The sequence below is a fragment of the Sinocyclocheilus grahami genome, unplaced genomic scaffold, assembly GCF_001515645.1.
Source record: "Sinocyclocheilus grahami isolate Dianchi unplaced genomic scaffold, SAMN03320097.WGS_v1.1 scaffold5.1, whole genome shotgun sequence".
In the NCBI taxonomy this organism is placed as follows: Eukaryota; Metazoa; Chordata; class Actinopteri; order Cypriniformes; family Cyprinidae; genus Sinocyclocheilus; species Sinocyclocheilus grahami.
Window position 1 is genome coordinate 4358048 of NW_015505184.1, and position 22094 is coordinate 4380141.

General features: G+C 37.7%; 1 protein-coding gene across 1 annotated transcript; it reads right to left on the reverse strand.

The window, feature by feature from the left end:
* Positions 1–3928: 3928 nt before the first annotated feature.
* On the reverse strand, positions 3929–20114 carry LOC107584910 (phospholipid phosphatase-related protein type 3-like). Its single transcript, XM_016271683.1, has 8 exons — positions 19873–20114; positions 13916–14019; positions 11815–12000; positions 11429–11558; positions 9895–10090; positions 9326–9383; positions 6600–6773; positions 3929–5900 (listed from the first exon to the last, which is right to left on the reverse strand). Exons 1-8 carry the CDS (start codon positions 19895–19897, stop codon positions 4584–4586), a joined length of 2190 nt encoding a protein of 729 aa, XP_016127169.1. The 5' UTR covers positions 19898–20114; the 3' UTR covers positions 3929–4583.
* Between the last annotated feature and the right edge of the window lie 1980 nt (positions 20115–22094).

Below are 22094 nucleotides of genomic sequence, written 5' to 3' on the forward strand. Positions count from 1 at the left end.
CATGGCTTCATGTGAAAGTTGAAAAAGTTGTACATTGTCATGTACATATGTTGTTGTAAACTGTACTACCATAGGTCCCTTGTTTTAATTTAGTTAAATCGTGACCATAATATCTTGTTTTTCCCTGCAAGCCATGTTTGGGGCTTCATAGGTTTGTCTTTAAATATATATTTATGTTTATATTGGCATGTCATCATGTAATGTATTTACTTTATTTAAAATATTTAAGCACATTTCTCACAGACCCATCTGAATTAGATGATTTGTTGATTAGTTGATTTGATTTAGTTGATAGAAATTAATTGATAAACTCTATTTATGACATTAGTTTTTATGAATCAGCATGTCTAACAGACATTTCTTGTTGGATGACGGACCATTACCTTCAGCTCAACCTGGCTAAGACAGAACTGCTTGTGGTTTCAACAAACCCATCACTTTATCAAAATTTCACCATCCAGTTAGGCTCCTCAACCATAACTCCTTCAAAAACAGCTAGAAACCTTGGAGTTGTGATTGATAAGCTGAATTTCTCAGACCACATTGCTAAAACTGCCCGGTCCTGCAGATTTGCTTTATACAACATTAGGAAGATCAGGCCCTTTCTTTCAGAACATGCAACACAACTCCTTGTTCAAGCTCTTGTTCTGTCCAGGCTGGACTATTGCATTGCTCTCTTGGCAGGTCTTCCAGCCACTTCTATCAAACCTCTACAATTAATCCAAAATGCCGCTGCAAATTTAATCTTTAATGAGCCGAAAAGAACGCATATCACACCTCTGTTCATCAATTTGCACTGGTTACCAGTAGCTGCTCGCATTAAATTCAAGGCATTAATGTTTGCCTACAAATCCACCATTGGCTCTGCAGCCATTTACCTAAATTCATTACTGCAGAGTTATGCGCCCAGAGCTTGCGTTCTGCTAGTGAACGGCGTATTATTGTGCCATCTAAGAGGCACAAAATAAGACTTGTCATTTGCACTTATATATTGTTGCTCTTTTGTTAGTTTTGACTGCTTTTATTGTCCTCATTTGTAAGTTGCTTTGGATAAAAGCGTCTGCTAAATGACTAAATGTAAATGTAAATGACTAGATATGATCTGTAACTACTGAATCACTTGATGTTTTGAATAAACAAAATAAACACAGGCTCATCTTATTCTCCCCTGCTTGCCTGTTTCGATGAGAGAGGCCACATGTCTTACTCTCAGCAAACCAATTTATTGAAAATAAAATAAAAGCTACAGGTGAGACAATCAAGGCAGTATTTGAGCAGTAGCTGTAATACAAGTGAACAATTCACGCTGACACTTCCTCCCTTCTATCAGCCTGTGAATGCAGAACATGAACACATAAACAAGCAAGCATACAGTCTTCCCACTTATCTGTTGAAAGAACAGTGTAAGTGTGTCAGAGCGTCAGCCTGCAGGACATGCTCACAGCGATGTTACCATTTAGAATCTTCATGCATCTGCAAGCAAATTCAAATCAATTCACTCATGCTCAAATCATCCTTCAGACCGCCTACACTGCATATTATGATTGCGAGATGTAGTAGGCATGCACATGTAAATGAGAGTAGACCAAGAAGTTGCATTTTCCAAATCACTGTAATTTCAGTTGTTCATGTTGTATACTTCTTACTCTTAAATAAAATGTATTCACTATTTGTTCTGAATAGCAATTCAGATACTGAAATAGCAAGAGAATACAGTGTGATGTTTCTTATCACCACATTCAGCACACACTTTCTGAATAGGCAGTTGATATGGTTTGAGAAATGTAGCTTTAGCTTAGATGCTTCCTCACACATTCACTAGTGAATTTTGATACTTTTGTTACTAAAGCAAAATGAGGGAGAGTAAAACTTTATTAAGCCAATTAGAGTTTGTTCTTGCCTTTCCATCTGTGGTCTTGTAATGTTTGCCAGCTTCTCCGTTTGTGGCTTAATCTGTTCGATTAAGAAGTCCAGGTTCTTCACCTCCTTTTGTTCTTCATTTCATGGTTAATGTTGAACCTGCAACCTTAAAGAACATCTTCAAGATCACAGAGATGCTCTATCTAAGACTCTGTATATGTTGTGGCATAATGAATGGTTTAACCATGGAGAAGGACAACTGTCGTGTTGCCCAGAGTTCTGGAAGGGATGATAAACATCACTGGCACAGAATTTATCTTAGTTAGGGATATCACTTTCCAAAATGACATAAAATAACAGTGTAACATTTAACAATACGGTTACAAACATTAACATTAGTTGATTAATCTTGATTAAACATCATTTTAAACCTCATACAATTGAGTATAGATATATTATGAATTATTCATAAACATGAATTTTTAAATCAACATTAGACTATTAAATGCTGTAAAAATTGTTAATTGTTGGTTCATAGTACCTAATGCATTTAACTAATTACAAAGTGTTACTAATAGCCATTTAACAACCATCACAACCATTAATAAGCATGCGTATTTAATTTAATTATGACATTAGCTGTAGAATACACTTCTTCTTCCATATGTATACACTGTAATTATTAGAGTACCCATAATCAAAGCCACATAGAGCACTTGTACATGTAGGTTCTGTTTGACAATAACTGACAATAATTTGGTCTACTTGGTTTAAACCCTTTAATGCTACTATAACATTGATGTCTAGCCCAGAACGTCCAAACATTGTGTCCTGTAGTAGGACAGTTTTGGTCTTGACTGAAAAATGAGTGTGATCTTGTCAAGCGGAAGATACTGCATGTCTCAATCACGATATTGGCAAACTCAACAACCTTGATATCATCTTACAAATCATTCTAGTCCAAAATATTTTGCGCCATTGCTGTCAAAAGCTCAATCTCTGTATGTTTCTTCTTTTTGCTTCTTGTGATGTTGAATCACCACAAGGAGGTCAAGTCTGTGCTGTAGGAGTGGCACATACGAGTCACTTCCATAGAAGCCTAGGCTGCAGATCTTTTTATGACACACTAAGGGAACATTCACTACTCTCATAGAGCTGCAATATTGAGTCACAGTCTGACTTGGCCCAGGGCACTGAATGTTTAATGCACTATTCTGAAATGAGTATATGATTTAATCACTGTCTTTACAACAGGCATGTCACGCGATATTCTCTCCAACTGTTTTAATAAACACAGTCCCTTCCTTAAATAGCCACACGGTAGGCCTCTCTTTGGATATTTGTGTCTTCAGCAGCTCTGATTTATTTATTTTTAAAGATGAAAATCACATTAATTGTGTTGGGTGTCTTTTTGACAAATTCATTAAAGATGGGCGATACTGACCCATGCAGTAGTGATTTATAGATCAGAAGAGATTCTCTCTTACAACCTGAAGCAGACAATTTATCATGCCTGTCTTGGAAGAGCAATGCATATCACTGCAAACTGCATGTAGCATCTTTAAAACTACGTACCTTTCTGTTGCCTTCTAATGTATGATATGAAATATGCTGTTGTGCATGTGTTTTGTTTTACATTTTTGAAGAAATACTGGCTTGTAATGTGGATGTAATATTGATAAGCTCACACACATGAATTACTGTATGTTTTCCCCTAAAAAAATAAATGATTGAACATTGTTTAATATAAATATCTATAATATAAAATATACGAATGCATGCCCTGTTATTAGCTGTAGTTTTTGTTGTTGATGTTCTGAAAAATGAAGATGAATAAATAAATAAAGATGTAATACTCTGTATGATAGTCCATTTATCAAAACTGTCTGAATATACAGTACATTTATGAAAGTGTAGAAGAAAAGCAGTGAACACAATCACTTGTTTTTCAAAATGTCTGAGAAAATCACGGATTTTGACACAAAACGTCTATCAGAATTCATTAGATTCACTGATTAAAAGCAGATAGTATTATTAAAATTTAATTTTTCAAAGTTTGTTACAAAAACCTTAACATTGGGCAGCAAAATGAAAGAGACCATCCCTGCTGATTTATAACAGTCCATCCAAAGTCAAGAAGACACATAAATAAACACACATGCAACACATACAAACAAGCAAGAGTACTTCATATTTTAGTATAAAAAGGAGAACACGACTAGGCCTACTTAAAACTGATTCCATACACAGCAAAGTCATGAGACTGCTTACCTGTCCATATTCCCAGGATAAAACTGTCCCCAATGAGTCTGAATCATTAATTAACTAAAACATGACTTCTTCTTGTACAATACAACATAAGTCTTTGTGTATGAATGAAACCTCAAATGTAAATATGCTTGGTTGTTATGTCTTTACTCACAAGAACTTAGCTTCTTGAAAGGGGCAACGCTTTCTGCAAAGAACAGAAAGCCTTAATATATTATTACAACTTGATTTGAGGTTTGTGGGTCATCTTTCCTCACAGATTGTGCATGTACACTCAACAGCCTCCTCAAGTCTGTGTGATCCTTCTGGTGCTCCACTGCACTAATCCACCCCAGATGCTCCATGTGAGATAACCAAAAAGGCTGTCTTCTCTCGCCATCCACTGAAAACACAATTATTCACATTGGGTCCTTCCCTAAAAGAAGTCTGCCCTGCTTTGGCCTACAGTAACATCTTCAGTCCTTAAATGGTCTGTTTGTTTGCAAGTTCTTAAAGAAGTGGTCTGGCTCTGGGTGAGGCTGACCAGGCTCCCAGTCTTTAGCTGAGATCGAGGACTTATGGTGAAGCGAGGAATCTCGACTTAGACTGCTGTCGAGGAGCAGGTCAGGATGTGGTGGCGGAGGCAGGATCCCTGGATCAGGATCACTGGTAGAGGAGCAAAGGGAGTCCGTTTTCATGGGACGATAATCACGGACGCATTCCTGCCTGGGGAGTGTCCGGCTGGTCTCATGGACTTCTGTGCTGCCATTAGAGGTGCTCCTCCAATCCCATGTGTTCCCGTTGCCTGAAGAAAGACGGACCACTGGGTGATGAGGAGCGTGAGCGTCTACCGTGACAATGCTGCTTCTGTCTTGCTCCGATGGAATGCGGTAGTATGGCGACTCTGAGCCAGTGCTGGAGGTGGCACAGGATGAGGCAGTCTCAGAGGACTTTGGTGTGGTGATGCTACCTGGACCATGTTGCTTAGACATGGCAATGACCTGAATAACCCGTGGTTGGTTGGGTAATCGTGGGGGTTCTGGCGTGGCAGCTGGTACCGGACCTCCTTTCTCCGTCATGGATAGCCATTTTGCCCGTGTGGTGGCGCTTTTAGGTGACACTGGTGGTGGTCTGGTGGCTTCCTCTGGGATATGAACCAACTGTGGGGCACCGGGCCTCTGAGGCATCATCGCCCTGGCACCTCCTGCTGTTGCCGTTGCTCCCCTATTGGCTTGCACGGTAGGATAAAGGGAGGACGGCATGCCCAGATCCTCTGAAGCTTCTCCTTCAACTCCGTCAACTCCATCTGCAGTTGCTCCTTCCTCCTCTTCCTCATCCCTCAAGCTGAGACTGCGCAACTCCATTGATTTCTGCTTCCATTCGGACACCAACTGTTTAGAACGCTGAGAGTCCATCGGCACATGGAAGGTCATGTGACGCTGAGCAGGCTCCTCCATAGCATTGGTGTTAGCACGGGGCAGTGTGTTACTGAAGGTCACCATGGTCTCCTTCCCCATTGGGCTGCGAGGAGCCAGGAGCTCAACATCTGCACTAGCCCTCTTTAGGCTGCCCATTGAGGCCTTCTCTCGACGCACCTTACGGTTCAGGCCAGCAACATGTGGCGGGGCCGATAGCTCATCGTTGCTCTCAGAAGCATGGGCCTTTTGGTACACAGAGTCATGGCCACGCTGTGTCAGTTCTCTTAGAGGATCTTTTTGTGGAGGAGGGGGCTGCTTCAATGGCCTGGCGTAGGACTCTTCATTGGACCTAAAGTTCCCCACTGCATATACTGCCTGGAGTGTGAGAAACAGTTGTTATTGTAAGGTTAACAAGAGTTCATGAGACATTTTTTACCTCATGAAGACAAATTAATTAGATTGCACGTACACCAAATATACTCATATTTGTTTATTGAATAGTTTATGTTAGAACATTGGCCATTAATAATAGAGTTGGTTCTCTCTTTGCTGCTATAACAGCTTCTATACAAATCTGGGGAGGTTTTCCACTGACAGGGTCATTTATTGGAGCCACGAAAATGATTTTAGTTTATTATTTTTTTTATTGTATTTTTACTGTAAAAACAAAACACTTGTTCAGTGCTACAGAGTTTTATTACTTTTACTTTTTGTCTGTTGACTTTTTTCTTTTACCTATTTACTATTGTATTATAAATTACATTTTTAGAAATTGTTTTAACCCACTTGACTGGTTAGAGAGATTATAACACTAAAGCATATCAGAGGAAAGAGACGAAGCAAAGAGATGACATGGAGAGAGTGAAAAGGAGCTGTGAAATTGTTCCTGATGAATCCTGGAGGATTTCTCTTCCTCTAATAGAAAAGAAATCCTAAATATAGAGCTTGCAGTCGGCAGATTATAAAACAGTGAAAAGAGGAAGATAAATAAGTCTTGAAATCCTCTGCTAACCCAAAATTCAAGCTGTCAAAGCAAAAGTTGTTCGGAAAGGCAAACTAAAAACAAAGACTCACTAGATAAACAGCAATGCCAGCCCCTATCACAAAGCCCACGTAGACGTCAATCGGGTGGCTCCGATACTGGGTGATTTGGGTCAAACTTGCCAGGGCTGCTGCTATGGCAAACGCAAACACCAGCACAGGCTTCAGCAGCTTGGTACTGTCTGATATGGTGGCATTGAAGTACATCTGAGTAGAGAAACATAAGTATCACAACAACATGACAACTGCTCTGGTAAAAACCTCATAAATATGAAATGACCTCTAACAGCTGTCTCAAATGAAACTTTTTCTTTTTCCACTTAAAAATGAGGGGTTTTGCGGTGCTTGTTTGTTTTAATTAAAGGGATAGTTCACCCCAAAATGAAAATTCTGTCATTATTTTCTTAACCTCATGTCATTCCAAACCTGTAAGACCTTCGTTCATCTTTGGAACACAAATTAAGATATTTTTGATGAAATCTGAGAGCTTTCTGACCCTCCATAGACAGCAACGCAAGTACCACGTTCAAGGCACAGAAAGTACACTGTTAAAATAATCCATGTGACATCAGTGGTTCACCTGTAATTTCATGAAGCTACGAGAATAGTATTTGTGTGCAAAGAAAACAAAAATGATTAACGATCAACAATTTCTTCTCTATTCAACGTCATAAAGCTCTCGGATTTCATAAAAATATCTTAATTTGTGTTCCAAAGATGAACAAAGGTCTTGCGGGTTTGGAACAACATGAGGATGAGTAATTAATGACAGCAATTTCATTTTTGGGTGAACTATCCCTTTAAGTTGATGTTTCACTGTTAACCCGTAAAGCTTTCCTTTCAATTTCTTTGGAGTTTTCTTTAAAGATTTTAAATAGTAGTAACTCAAAATGAGGCTCGGGCCCATGAAGCCCATGCTTTTCCTTAAAGCATGGGAATTTATAAGGACATTTCTAAATAAAAAATTTTAAATAAGGAATTATTAGAGGTTTTAGATTTTTGATTATATTGTTGTTGTTGTTTTATTATTATTATTTTTTTATCAGGCTTGTTCAATGACTTTATCCAGGCATAATTTCCCTTTCATTCCATATACTAGAATATGATATTTTATGATATTTGATAATCACAGAATCTAAGAGTTAAATCTAAAAATTTTGCCAAGCCACCTAATTTTACTTAAAGCTGCAGTCCGTAAGTTTTGCCTCTTTGTCGCCATCTCTGTTTGAAAACCTGGAATTGCAGCTGTGTGCGGAATTATCTAGCTTGCGTGGGTTGTGAGTCGGCACAGCTACAGCGCGGATGAATCTAATGTTCTGAAGAGTATGTGTGGCAGTCAGTCACTGCACCGGTGTGGATATTTACTGTACTTCGCAATCACAGATTCTAGACTACGTCTTGGAATATGACCCAAATAAGAATTTTCACCGTATATTGCCATCTGAACAAGTAAGTTCTGACCAGCTGAGGAAAAAAGCCTTACCATAAATCTCGCTACCAATAGTGATTAAATCTAAAGGTCGGTTAGCTCATATCACATCAAACAATTCAAATGATTATTATTGTTATATTTTATTCTCAAATGATTAATGTTAACAACATCAGCATTGGTGACTATGAGTATAGTGTGTATTAGCGTGTAGATTTCAATTTCTGCACAGTCTAATCTAATGGTCATACTCTTCGAATTTCATATTAAGAAATTCTTTTAATCCAAAAAGCTAATTATGCTCCCTTCGAACTGGTTTTCTTTAAAATACAAATCTTTGTAATCCCAGGCTATCTGTAATCAGAAGCACATTTATAACTGGAATATAATTTAATTTCATTCACATGTGTTTCATAAACACATAATCCTTTCTGGATTACAATCCGCCATCAAAATTATACATTTAATTATTCCAGCTGCTGTGAGAAAAGGCTATAAATGATCTGCCACCTGCAGGATCCTCACATGCGATAGCCTAGTAGCCGGGACAACTTCTTTATGTTTACAGACGTGATGTAATGACGCAGTGCCATGCTCAAATTTCCCGCGAAAACCTACCTGTACCACTCAAATTAGAAAACATTATTATAAGCTAACCTTTGTGAATCGGGCTGAAGTAAGGCGATAGTTTTGAACACTGGCTGGTTATGTACTTGCTCAAATATTGATTTCGGATCATTTTTAACCAAAAAAAGTTACGGACTGCAGCTTTAAATTATTAAGTTTGATATTTGAGACATACTTCCATGGGGAAAGACATGCAATTCCTAGTCCACTTTACTTGAGTCAGTTACCTCTGTTTCATTGTTTTAAAATAACTGGTTTATATGCTTTTTTTAAGGTCCGCCAATTAGATTCTACTGGATAACACTAACACCAATTAGATTTACCTAAAATACTCCAAATGTAGTTAAAGCAGCTTGACTGTCTCTCTTAACTGTCCAGAGAGAATGACTTCATTAACAGTTGGAAAACCCACATTGAGTTCAACGAGGCATAGCTAACAAAAGTAGACTAATGAGCATCTCAGGCTCTACAGCTGTGAGACACCAAGCTGGCTGTGGCCTATGTACTCTGCACTTTTTAGGAAATCAGCAGAGGTCAATCAGCAGTTGACAATGTTCTACGCCACTTAATGCTTATGCTGGATCCTTCTAATAAGAGTGCTAGCTCAGTGATCACAGTGGCACGTTTTTTCAAAATACAAGTATTTTGCGTCAGATCATTTTTAAATCAAAGTTCCCTGAGAAAAGTAAAGAGAAATGCTTACCGAGATGTAGACGGCTGCGAAGCCAGACAGAGTGGCGTGCTGGGAGGGGAAAGTTTTCCTGTTAACACAAAGACAGACAAAAAAAGAGGAAAAAGTAACACATCACATGAATGATCACATTCCAAGAGTTTTAGCATGCGAGGAAGAAATGTAAATGAGCCAAGGAAGAGCAGGAGGAAAGTACTACGCTTCAGTGAGCAAAACACAATTTCATATCTGTTCCATAGCTTCCTCGTTCTATGTGCCGCCTGACAAGGATTTGGGAAGAAAAAAGGATAAATCCCATTTGTAGTCCTTGTAGGGAAATGCTGCAATGGGATAGAAACTAAAAAAACTTGAAATAAACACAAAGAATATCTATTTGTCATCCTGTTTAGTCCACACATTGGGTATGCAACACTACAGGGGCAAATATGTGTGTGCGTATTGCATACAAATAAACAATACTTTGTGTTTTAGCACATATATGCAAATAGAATATGCTAATTAGGTAACACCCTAAACACAACAACAAAATGAATTTACCTTGGCATATGTGAGAAGGGATGGTGTTGTTTGTGTGTATTCACCTTGCTGACAGGATGGCATACTGGTCCCGGCCTGAGCAGATGTCCTGGGTTATGTAGGGGTTTTTATCGCAGGCCACACCCGGCAGTGTGTAGTTGGGTTTGCACACGGTTAGGAAGAAAGGAGCATGATAGCCAGTGGCCAGCTGGATAACGTCAGTCACCAATGCAGTGGCGCACAGCCCAAACACATGAACACCTGTGTGGGGACGAGAAACTGTCAGTGTGGAACCATGTGAACAGAGCCAGACTTGTTTTTGTTTGTCTGTGTGAGTCTTACGTAGCCAACACTCGACCATATGCTTCTACCAAAATAGAAAAGGCCTGCAAAAATGTCCGAATACTGTCAGTGTATGAATAATGAATGTCAGAAGTCAGAAGAGGTCCCAACTCCTGAGTATTAAAACTAAAAATAAGAGATTACCATTTAAAGCTTTTGCGTGTGTGCCATACAAATACCATACAAAGATGTATTATTTGCATATATATTTTAATATTTTAGTTGTTTATATATATTTTAACTTTACCTGTAATTTCCCACATATTGAGTATACTGTGTGTTTATGGCAGGAGTTGTCAGATCAACTTCAGAATATTTCTATAATCATAGAGCATTTTGATTGGCCATTTGTGGGATGGTTTTTTATGGGTCAGCTAAAATCAGTAATGCATGTGATAGAGACTGAGACATACCTCAAATATCTTTGTAGATTTGTTACGGTAACACTTTAGTATAAGGACCAATTCTCACTATTAACTAGTTGCCTATTAATAACATATTGGCTGTTTATTAGTACGTATAAAGCATTTATTCTGCATGAACATATTCTACATCCCTAACCCTACCCAATACCTAAACTTAACAACTACCATACTATTAATAAGCAGCAAATTAGTAGTAATTGAGGCAAAAGTTTGCAGTTAATGGTTTGTTAATAACAAGAATTGGACCTTAAAATAAAGTGTGACCAATGTGACTGTTAAAAATGTGAAAATAGTAATGAGTTTAACTTCATATTATTACATTATTACACTACCAGTCAAAAGTTTGGGATCAGTAAGATTTTTTTTTAAATTAAAGAAATTGACACTCTATGGACACTTCTATTTTAAATAAACACTGTTCTTTTAAACTTTCTATTCATCAGAAAGTCCTGAACAAAATGTCTTGTGGTTTCCACAAAAATATTAAGCAGCACAACTGTTTTCAACATTGATAATAGTATAAGAAATATTTCTTAAACCCAAATCAGCACATTGGAATGATTTCTGAAGGATCATGTGACACTGAAGACTGGAGTAATGGCTGCTGAAAATAAAATAAAATACATTTAACATATATAAAAATTGAAAACAGTTATTTTAAATTGTAATAATATTTCACATAAAATGTGTTTTTACTATATTTTGAATCAAATAAATACAGCTTTGGTGAGCGTAAGAGACTTCTTTACAAACATTAAATCATATGTCTGACCCCAAATATCATTTAATTGGAAAGTTTCCCATTCCTACACTGAGGTATCTTTTAACATACCCACAAAGCGCACTGTTCTGCGTAAGAAGGAGTTGAAGTTGCAGCCTCCTGCATTTATACTGCCTTCTGTACCAGAGCGAATCTTCAGTTTGGACTGCATGCAGTACATCAAGGCTTCACCCAGCATGATCTAAGCCAAAAACGCACAGAAGAATGAGAGCTGCCTGAAGCAACATTACAGAAATCCAATCTGTCAAGTGTTTAATTATGCTTTATACAAGATGTTAAAACTCAGTCCTTGACCATGCAATCCACTGGCAATTCACTGGCCAATTACTGTCCACATTGCATCAATGAATAGAGTAACAGGATTTAGTGTAATATTCACAGTAGCAACAGTGAGATAAATAGGTTAGGTTGTTTATGAATATAGTATGAACACTCACAGACGCTGCAGGGCCAGCAAAGGCCAGGCTGAGCAGCATGAGCAGAGGGATGAGCTCGTCTCCCGTTTCCACATAGGGCATGCTCAGTGTGCGGTCATGGCAACGGAACCCAACTTTGGCTGGCTGTAATACGTCTGTCAGCTCCAAGAAGTAAAGAGAGATCATGGAGGATGCCACTATTGGCAGCTAAAAGGGAAGAAAAAGGGGAAGAATAGTTGGGTTATGGGAAAGGTGGCACAGGAGAGGATTATGCAGGGAGGAATCAATCAACATATACTGCATGGATACCTTCATGAATTATTCATGCACACAGTATTAGACATACAGTGGTCCCAAAAATATTTGAACACTTAAGCCAAGCTTAAAAATGCATGAATGCCTTGGCTTGAAATAACAAAATATAGCATTTGTTTGAGAAAAAAGTATAAACACTTTTTACATATTGTAAAAAAAAACGTATTCTTTAAACATTCTATTACTTTCTTTCAAAAAATGCATTTGAACTATTTTAGACTACCAAACATTAATGTTCATAGTAATGTGTTTAACAACACCTGTAGTAACTATGAATGATGCATTTATATAGTGCTTTATTGTGTATTGTTGTACACCCAAAGCACTTTACAATCATGTGGGGGGGTTCTCTCCTCAACCACCACCAGTGTGCAGCATTCACTTGGGTGATGCGACGGCAGCCACAGTACAACGGCGCCAGTGCACTCACCACACACCAGATACAGGTGGAGAGGAGAGAGAGTCATAGAGCCAATCAAGTGGTTGGGGATTATTAGGAGGCCATGATTGACAAAGGCCAGGGGAGCAATTTGGCCAGGACACAGGTGTTACACCCTACTCTTTACGAGAAGTGCCATGGGATTTTTAATGACCATAGAGAGTCGGGACCTCGGTTTAACGTCTCATCCGTAGGACGGTGCTTTTTTGTCAGTATAGTGTCCCCGTCACTATACTGGGGCGTTAGGACCAATGCAGACCACAGGGTGAGCACCCCCTGCTGGCCTCACTAACACCTCTTCCAACAGCAACCTAGTTTTCCCAGGAGGTCTCCCATCCAGGTACTGACCAGGCTCAACCCTGCTTAGCTTCAGTGGACAACCAGTCTTGGGCTGCAGGGTGATATGGCTGCTATGGCTGTGAACTAGCTAGAGCAGTGGTTCCCAACCCTAGTCCTGGAGGCACCCCAACACTGCACATTTTGCATGTCTCCTTTCTCTGACACACCAATTTCAGGTCTTGGAGTCTCTACTAATGAGCTGATGGTCTGAAGCAGGTGTGTTTGATTAAGGAGACATGCAAAACGTGCAGTGTTGGGAACCACTGAGCTAGAGGAACTGACTTTATACAACCACTAAAACATGAGACTAGATATTTCAATTAGTTGCAAGAAAAGTTAGTTCTGAGGAAAGCTCTGGCATCATTTGTTTGCAGATGCCACTTTGTTTTTTTTTTGTTTAAAAAAGTGAACACTTTTTCAGAAAAGTGTGATGATATTCAGATATTTTCAGTGTGACTTAAGTGTATAAATATCTATGTAAACATTAAAAAAGTAGGTCTAGCGGTAACCAGTTAAAATTTCCATTGACGTTTCACGTTTCAACAATTTTCTTTGATGTTTACATCAATATTATCTCATTGAACAGGAATAAAGCAGTTTAAGCCCAAATAATCCTTTGCTGAAATCCTGTTAAAACCTCTTAACCCTGGTTAAAACATGTACTTGACATCACCTACATAGGATAAGAACTTGTTCATTCCCATATCCCGCTTATGATTCATTATATGTCAAATAAATGGCATCGGTGTTAAATATCAGTTCTGTGACATTTGCAAGTCATGTCATGTCATTTATTACACAGCTAAAATCACAATTCATTTTACAGGCTCATATGTTTCATCATGTCATTGTATTATAACTCAAAGCGACATGTAAATGGCATTTTATGCAGATGACTCTCCTCATAAGATAAGGCAGTGGTGCGTAACACGTCATGCTATTCTTTAGGCAGTTCAACGGCAAGATGAAGAAGCCTTGTAGAGATCGTTAAAGCATCACCAAAACAACTGAAACATGTTGACAGCATACCTCTACAAAGTAGAAACATGGCAGCAGGGTCATACTGTCTTTGGGAGGCTTCTTCTTGGGCTTGTCTTTTGGAGATATCATTTTGCCGTTTGGCCGAGTAAAATCTGAAAGTGAGAACAGAATAAGATCAAACACAAGATATTTACTAGATACATGTTATAGACCTTAAGCAGGTTAGACGCCATATAGAATTTAACACAGATGAAAACAATGTCTTTGCAATGACATAGAGTGTATAAAGGTCTTAAATCACTTAAATCACAGATTTTATTTACAACTCACAGCTTTTAAAACAGTTTTTTGTTTGAGTTTTTGTCTACTGAAAGTATTTTTTTGTTGTTGTTGTTGTATGTTGTTAAGCAACGCTGCCCTGACTAAGATCTGTTGAAAGATATAAACATCTGTGCCTATGCTTGTGGTATTAAATATCCTGCAACTTTTATTTGGCTCAACCTCAAATGGTCTTGGAATATCTAAGTGCTCAAATCAGCCTAGTAAATGGATCACTTGGCATGTTTGTAATTTGTCTTGCTAGTCATGCAAATATTCTGTGCTTCTGATGCGGATGGGTGGACACAAAATCAAATACAGGGAGTGTAAAATGCATACATCCATTAGTTACATGTTTTTATATCCATCTCATCACTGTGTATTTTAAATGATAGAGTATAACAAACAAATATAATGTATACATTTTTTATTGGCCTTGAAATGAAAATTTGTATTTTACGGTTGGAAACTTGATTTCTTTATAATGTGATATCGGTTTCTTTCAGTAATGATAATCAATTGGAAAACAAGGCATCTCGTGATGAAAGGCTCATCAACCATATCCTCATGAATGTAATGAAATACACTGGTCTTTGGGAGCAAAAAATAAAAAAATTGGCAAGGAAAGTACTTTGTGTTCCATTCCATGACACCACAAAATATCATCCTTTCAAGATGTTCTGTAATGTCTAATGGTACCGCTTTCAAGGGGCTCAAAACAGAGCTTTATGACACATAACTGCAGTCCAACCAGAAATGTTGAGATTAATGGTTTTGGATAATATTACAGCATTGTGGTGGTGTTTGATGAGGTAGACTGCATAGCCAGTCAATATCAGGATTCAATACTTTCTGCATATGCCCACATAACTGATTAGTAACTAAGCTTCCCTTACTGGAGTTACCTTGTGGAATTCAGTATTGACTTAGCATGCAATAGCCTGAATAGCCTCATCTCTCTCCAGGCGGACAGCTAATGAAAGTTGGGTGACACATGGTGGCCGTATTGGCTTCCACGCCTCACACTGCACAAACAAAGAAGGCTCTTTTCAGGGGAGAGAGAACTATTTATCCTGCGCTACTTTGTTTGTCTCTGAAGAGAGAGGGGGATAAGGAGAGGGCCGGGAATGAACAGACTCAAGTCTGTGCTGTCAAGGAGTCTCTTGGCTGGTAAATAAAAGGAGCTTAGCAATAAAGCAGCAATCAAGTCGGTCTGTGAGTCTCTTCAGCAATATGTCAGAGCTGGTGGGAAGCTGGTACTGAATAAATATACGTACTAAATGTAGAGAAAATTTGAGATTTTTTCAACTCATTTAAGTGATCAAACCTTTCCAGTGTTCCTTAATCAGAAGACGTTTGAAAATAACTTGAAAGAAAGTCTGCACACTCTAAGATAATGTAAAATGTCTGCAGTGAAGTGAAGGAAGTGAATTACACTTACATTAGCGGGTTGTGTACTTTAAGCAAAATCCTGCATTGAAAACCCAATTTTGTTCATTTCTCAAAAATGGAATCCACTTGTGATCTAGCATCTACCGCAGTCTTTTTATCAAATTTTGTTTTAAAACAGAAATTTGCATTTTAATGAAAATACTGAATATTAAAGAATTAACATTAAATTTGCTAAATTGATTTTTTGTGTGTGTGTGGAAACATCTTGTCTTTGTCACACCTAACATTAAGTCCATAAAATGTGGATATTTTTTTCTTATTGCAAATTCAAACTGTGTTTACTGTTTTTATGTTATGTAGGCCTATATTCAAAAATATGTGTTTGTTATATTCATTTTATGTACTTCAATAATCCTGCTGGCATTTTAAACGAAACACTTTTTTCCATATCAAGTTTTTATAGTTCATTTGTTTTAAAAAAAAATCTCTTTGGAAGTGATTCCAACGATATCGTTGCTCTGTGTCGTTTTCATTATGGACTTCACTATTCTCATAGAACTAGATTATTAAACGGTTATTAAGACTTTACAGTTATCGTCCTTGGTGTGAATAGACCTTTACGCTTGGTCGATGTCTAGCTTGAGCCAGAGCCGTTGAGAAACAGAGTTGCGACAAGCTTTGGTCTCGCCGCCACGCGGTCACGTGGTTCATGGAGCTCTCAATAGTTCCAAACAGCTCCCGCTCTCAATATGTCTGAATGGGTTTAAGTAGGATAGACAGCAGTTTCACTATATTTGCAGCGATTTCTAGTGATTATTGACACATTAAGTTCATTGATTGTGTATTGATAACTACGCTGACTAGGTTTTACAATCGCTTTTTTTCTGGGGAGGGACGAAGAGACAGCATTAATATTTTTTTCTAATATGATTATTATTTATATTACAATTAGCGTAGTATTTAGGGTTAAAATAGAGAAAATGTTTTTAAATTCCAGTGCAAAGAGGCAAATTAGAGGCGTCTGGTGGCCAGAAAAATAATATTCCTATGTAATGCCATGGTTTAACCACTAGATGCCCGTATGGCTGTTTAATAAATATAGCCTACATATATTTAGCTCTACTCTAGTTGCTGTAAAGAGTTTTACCGGTCATAATAGGTCATAATAAATGTTGAATTAAAAAAGATTAATTACTCACATCCCAGTATTATTTTATGACATTTATGTAAGAAGACAATATAAGTGAATGTTAAAAAAGGCCAGCAAATACGGAATTTAAATAAAAAATAAAATAACGTTAAAAAAACAGAAGGCAACCAACTGCATTCAGGGAAACTCTTTCTTGTATTCCTTTAATGGGCAGTCTTCACTATAACTTATTCAATTTACTACAGGGAGAGAAAGATTGCAGAAAGACTAAAAACGTCAAAATATGACAACTAGCATCTGGTTATAATCGCTATTAAGGTGTTTCTCATGTTATCTAACTGCAAATATAGCATTACTGCCTATTATCTAAAACTAAACATGAACTATAACGCCTTTCATAAAATACAACTACTGGCCAGATTTCCGAGAGGTTAACTAATGCGTTAAAATGCCAAAAACTGCTGTAATTCCCTCAACTTTCTGGCGAGTGTGCTTGACTTCCGCATTCCTCGGTTCCTATGGAAGCCTATGGGAGTGTCGCAACTCTATATTTCTCAACGGCTCTGACTTGAGCTACATACTGTTGCTATGGTTACTTGTTGGGGAACGCAACTTCTGTTCCTGAGCTTACATTTGACTTGATTTTATCTGACTTTTTGGTGACAGAAACGTTTACAAATTCTGATTAAATGTGTTTATGTATACTATTAGTGAAAAAAGAATATGCATATTATTAATGACAAATAATAGATCGTTTTTAGGGACCCCCATCTATTTGTGTTTTGACTCTCTCTGGGGGGGGGGCAAACACATTAAGTTCATTGATTGTGTATTGATAACTACGCTGACTAGGTTTTACAATCGCTTTTTTTCTGGGGAGGGACGAAGAGACAGCATTAATATTTTTTTCTAATATGATTATTATTTATATTACAATTAGCGTAGTATTTAGGGTTAAAATAGAGAAAATGTTTTTAAATTCCAGTGCAAAGAGGCAAATTAGAGGCGTCTGGTGGCCAGAAAAATAATATTCCTATGTAATGCCATGGTTTAACCACTAGATGCCCGTATGGCTGTTTAATAAATATAGCCTACATATATTTAGCTCTACTCTAGTTGCTGTAAAGAGTTTTACCGGTCATAATAGGTCATAATAAATGTTGAATTAAAAAAGATTAATTACTCACATCCCAGTATTATTTTATGACATTTATGTAAGAAGACAATATAAGTGAATGTTAAAAAAGGCCAGCAAATACGGAATTTAAATAAAAAATAAAATAACGTTAAAAAAACAGAAGGCAACCAACTGCATTCAGGGAAACTCTTTCTTGTATTCCTTTAATGGGCAGTCTTCACTATAACTTATTCAATTTACTACAGGGAGAGAAAGATTGCAGAAAGACTAAAAACGTCAAAATATGACAACTAGCATCTGGTTATAATCGCTATTAAGGTGTTTCTCATGTTATCTAACTGCAAATATAGCATTACTGCCTATTATCTAAAACTAAACATGAACTATAACGCCTTTCATAAAATACAACTACTGGCCAGATTTCCGAGAGGTTAACTAATGCGTTAAAATGCCAAAAACTGCTGTAATTCCCTCAACTTTCTGGCGAGTGTGCTTGACTTCCGCATTCCTCGGTTCCTATGGAAGCCTATGGGAGTGTCGCAACTCTATATTTCTCAACGGCTCTGACTTGAGCTACATACTGTTGCTATGGTTACTTGTTGGGCGAACGCAACTTCTGTTCCTGAGCTTACGTTTTTAGATTTGACTTGATTTTATCTGACTTTTTGGTGACAGAAACGTTTACAAATTCTGATTAAATGTGTTTATGTATACTATTAGTGAAAAAAGAATATGCATATTATTAATGACAAATAATAGATCGTTTTTAGGGACCCCCATCTATTTTTGTTTTGACTCTCTCTGGGGGAGGGTCAAGACCCCCCCCCCCCCCCCACACCCCCACCCAAAAATGTGCTTGACTTCCGCATTCCTCGGTTCCTATGGAAGCCTATGGGAGTGTCGCAACTCTATATTTCTCAACGGCTCTGACTTGAGCTACATACTGTTGCTATGGTTACTTGTTGGGCGAACGCAACTTCTGTTCCTGAGCTTACATTTGACTTGATTTTATCTGACTTTTTGGTGACAGAAACGTTTACAAATTCTGATTAAATGTGTTTATGTATACTATTAGTGAAAAAAGAATATGCATATTATTAATGACAAATAATAGATCGTTTTTAGGGACCCCCATCTATTTGTGTTTTGACTCTCTCTGGGGGAGGGTCAAGACCCCCCCCCTCCCACCCCCCAACACACACACACACACACACACACACACAATTCCCACCCTTGAATCACTGATCTACTGTACCAGCTGCGCCGCTGTCCACTACATGGTACTGAACTGCTGTGCCTGAGCAGTGCTCTGACACATGGCTACAATCGAGATGTAACATTGCAGGAGGATGAAGAGGCTCATCTGTGCTGAATAGAGCACACGCGATTTCAGGGGACAATTTTAATCTTTGGTTGTTTTTTTGTTGTTTTTTTTTTTTTTTTTAGCGCATATAGCATATGAAAGCCCCGCTTAAAATAGAACATTTATATTTTCTCAGATTTTTTTTTCCTCTTGCAGATTTGGCATTTCAAAATGTCCTCGTGGTCAGTTACCATCTCACATACACCTCTCTCCTGAAATGGTGTCATGAATTATTCTGGGATGTCGTACAGAAATACCCAGCCTAATGCTAAAAATGAAGTTTTTTTTTTTTAGCGCATATAGCATATGAAAGCCCCGCTTAAAATAGAACATTTATATTTTCTCAGATTTTTTTTTCTCTCTTGCAGATTTGGCATTTCAAAATGTCCTCGTGGTCAGTTACCATCTCACATACACCTCTCTCCTGAAATGGTGTCATGAATTATTCTGGGATGTCGTACAGAAATACCCAGCCTAATGCTAAAAATGAACTTTTTTATATTTAATGTGCATTTCAGAAAACAGACCTAGGCTACAAACCCGGCACGAAATCTCGATTCTACACGCCAGGTTTCAGCATGTCTGCTTTTTAAGGGCTCCCAGGAACAGACTCGGTCACCATCAGACACACACTGCTATCTCACCTCTTTCTCGATGTTGGAAATTCATCGACTCCCTCCGACCCCTTCGCCGTCGCTTGGTTCGTCTGTGGCGCTCCAGCTTTCCTCAGTGCGACTTAATCCATTCCACGCTTGTACAAAATATCTTTGTGTTCACTTCCCCCCTGTCCGCTGGAGGTAGGTGAACGGATAAAAGTATGAATGGAGCTGGACACTCCACTTATATTTCCTCAGCGTAGCAAAGTCCCAGAAGTAGATGTGAGTAATTTCCTCGCAATCGGGCCACTTTCTCATGGAGATCTCGAATACAGAGCTCTTCCTGGATGAGCGGATAGTAAACGAAACAGGAATGCAGTGACTGTGTAGGGCACCGTGAACACAAAAGGCTACTGGGAAGGGGGTTTCTTGAGGGAGGGGACAGAAATGAGGGAGGAGGCGGTCCACTTTTTAACACAAACACGCGGAGAGCATCTTAACCCCCGCTTATTTCCAGTCATCAACCCGTAATGTGTAACAAAAGAGATGTAGAGACGCGACAGATCGTAATTAAGGGAGTTCCGTTCACGACCGCAAGGGTTAATTCGTTCCTCTCTTTGACCGCTCCATCATGCTGGACGTTATCGGTACTTTTAGATACTGAGATGTTCTTAACGGAGCAAATGTCTTATGTGGACCCACGTTAGAAAAGCATGCTTATGGTCTTTGTTTATTTGTCTGGGGTGGGGCTGCATTTGGACCATGCGCTGCTTTGTGTCTAGCTATGTTTCCCGTCAGAAGCGCACAGCAGCACATGGCGCAGCACGCCTCCAGGGAGATCATCGCAGACGCACGCTCGCTCGCTCCTCGCTGCTCTTCATCCTACAATCATAGGGCGACCATGAGTGATCCTGGTCTGGGCTTGTTTTGTGTTTTCTGCAGCATTTTTGTTATTTTGTTGATCACTGTTTAGCTTTATAGGAAGACAGAACATACAGAATTAAACATAACGGGGTATCCCCTTATTATAAAAATGGCAAAATGCAAGAGCTATTGATTAAGTATTGGTTAAGTATACTTATAGCCCATAGGCCCTATATTTAATGATTATAGGCTACAGTATATGTAAATGCTTTTTGTTTCAAATGCAGTTTCAGGTGCTGCTTATCTTTAGAAGTAAATGCCGGAAAATTTGGTTTGTTGTTTAGTGTTAGCCTATATGAATCAATGACTACGAATTATGACAAATGTGACCCGGGACCACAAAAGCAGTCATAAGTAGAACGGGCATATTTGCAGCAATAGCCAACAATACATTGTATGGGTCAAAATGATCGATTTTTCTTTTATGCCAAAATTATTAGGATATTAAGTAAAGATCATGTTCCATGAAGATATTTTATAAATTTCCTACCGTAAATATATCAAAACGTAATTTTTGATTAGTAATAAGCATTGCTAAGAACTTCATTTGGACAACTTTAAAGGCGATTTTCTCAATATTTTGAATGTTTTTTGTTTGTTTGTTTGTTTTTGCACCCTCAGATTTCAGATTTTCAAATAGTTGTATCTCAGCCAAATATTGTCCCGTCCTAACAAACCATACATCAATGGAATACTTATTTATTCAGCTTATTCAGATGATGTATAAATCTTAATTAAAAAAATAATCCTTACGACTGGTTTTGTGGTCCAGGGTCACAAATAAGGATGTTTAATATGATCAACAGTAGAAGTGTTTAAAATATATATATTTTTAAATACATGAATAACGAATGTTTCATGAAAGCATTATTATTAATTTATTAACATTTATTAAGAACATTTTAATGTTATTAATGAGTTAATGTCTGTAGTCTTATTAATTTCAAAAACATTCAAACATGTTCAAGGTAAACAATATTGTTACAAATATTATTTATTTTTTATGAATGGATATCATGGCATTTTCGTAGAGTTACTCAATTTGATCTGAACAAAACATGCCTTTTCATAATGTAATGTATATTTATTATGTATATATAAATACACACACATACAGTATATATTTTGAAAATATTTACATGTATATATTCATATAATTTATATTATATATAAATATATTTAATATATAAACAACATCTTTTTCTGAAATATATACATGCATGTGTGTGTATTTATATATACATAATAAATATACACAGTACACACACACATATTATGTAAACAAATCTTTTATTTTCGATGCGATTAATCGCGATTAATTGTTTGACAGCACTAAATATAAAAAA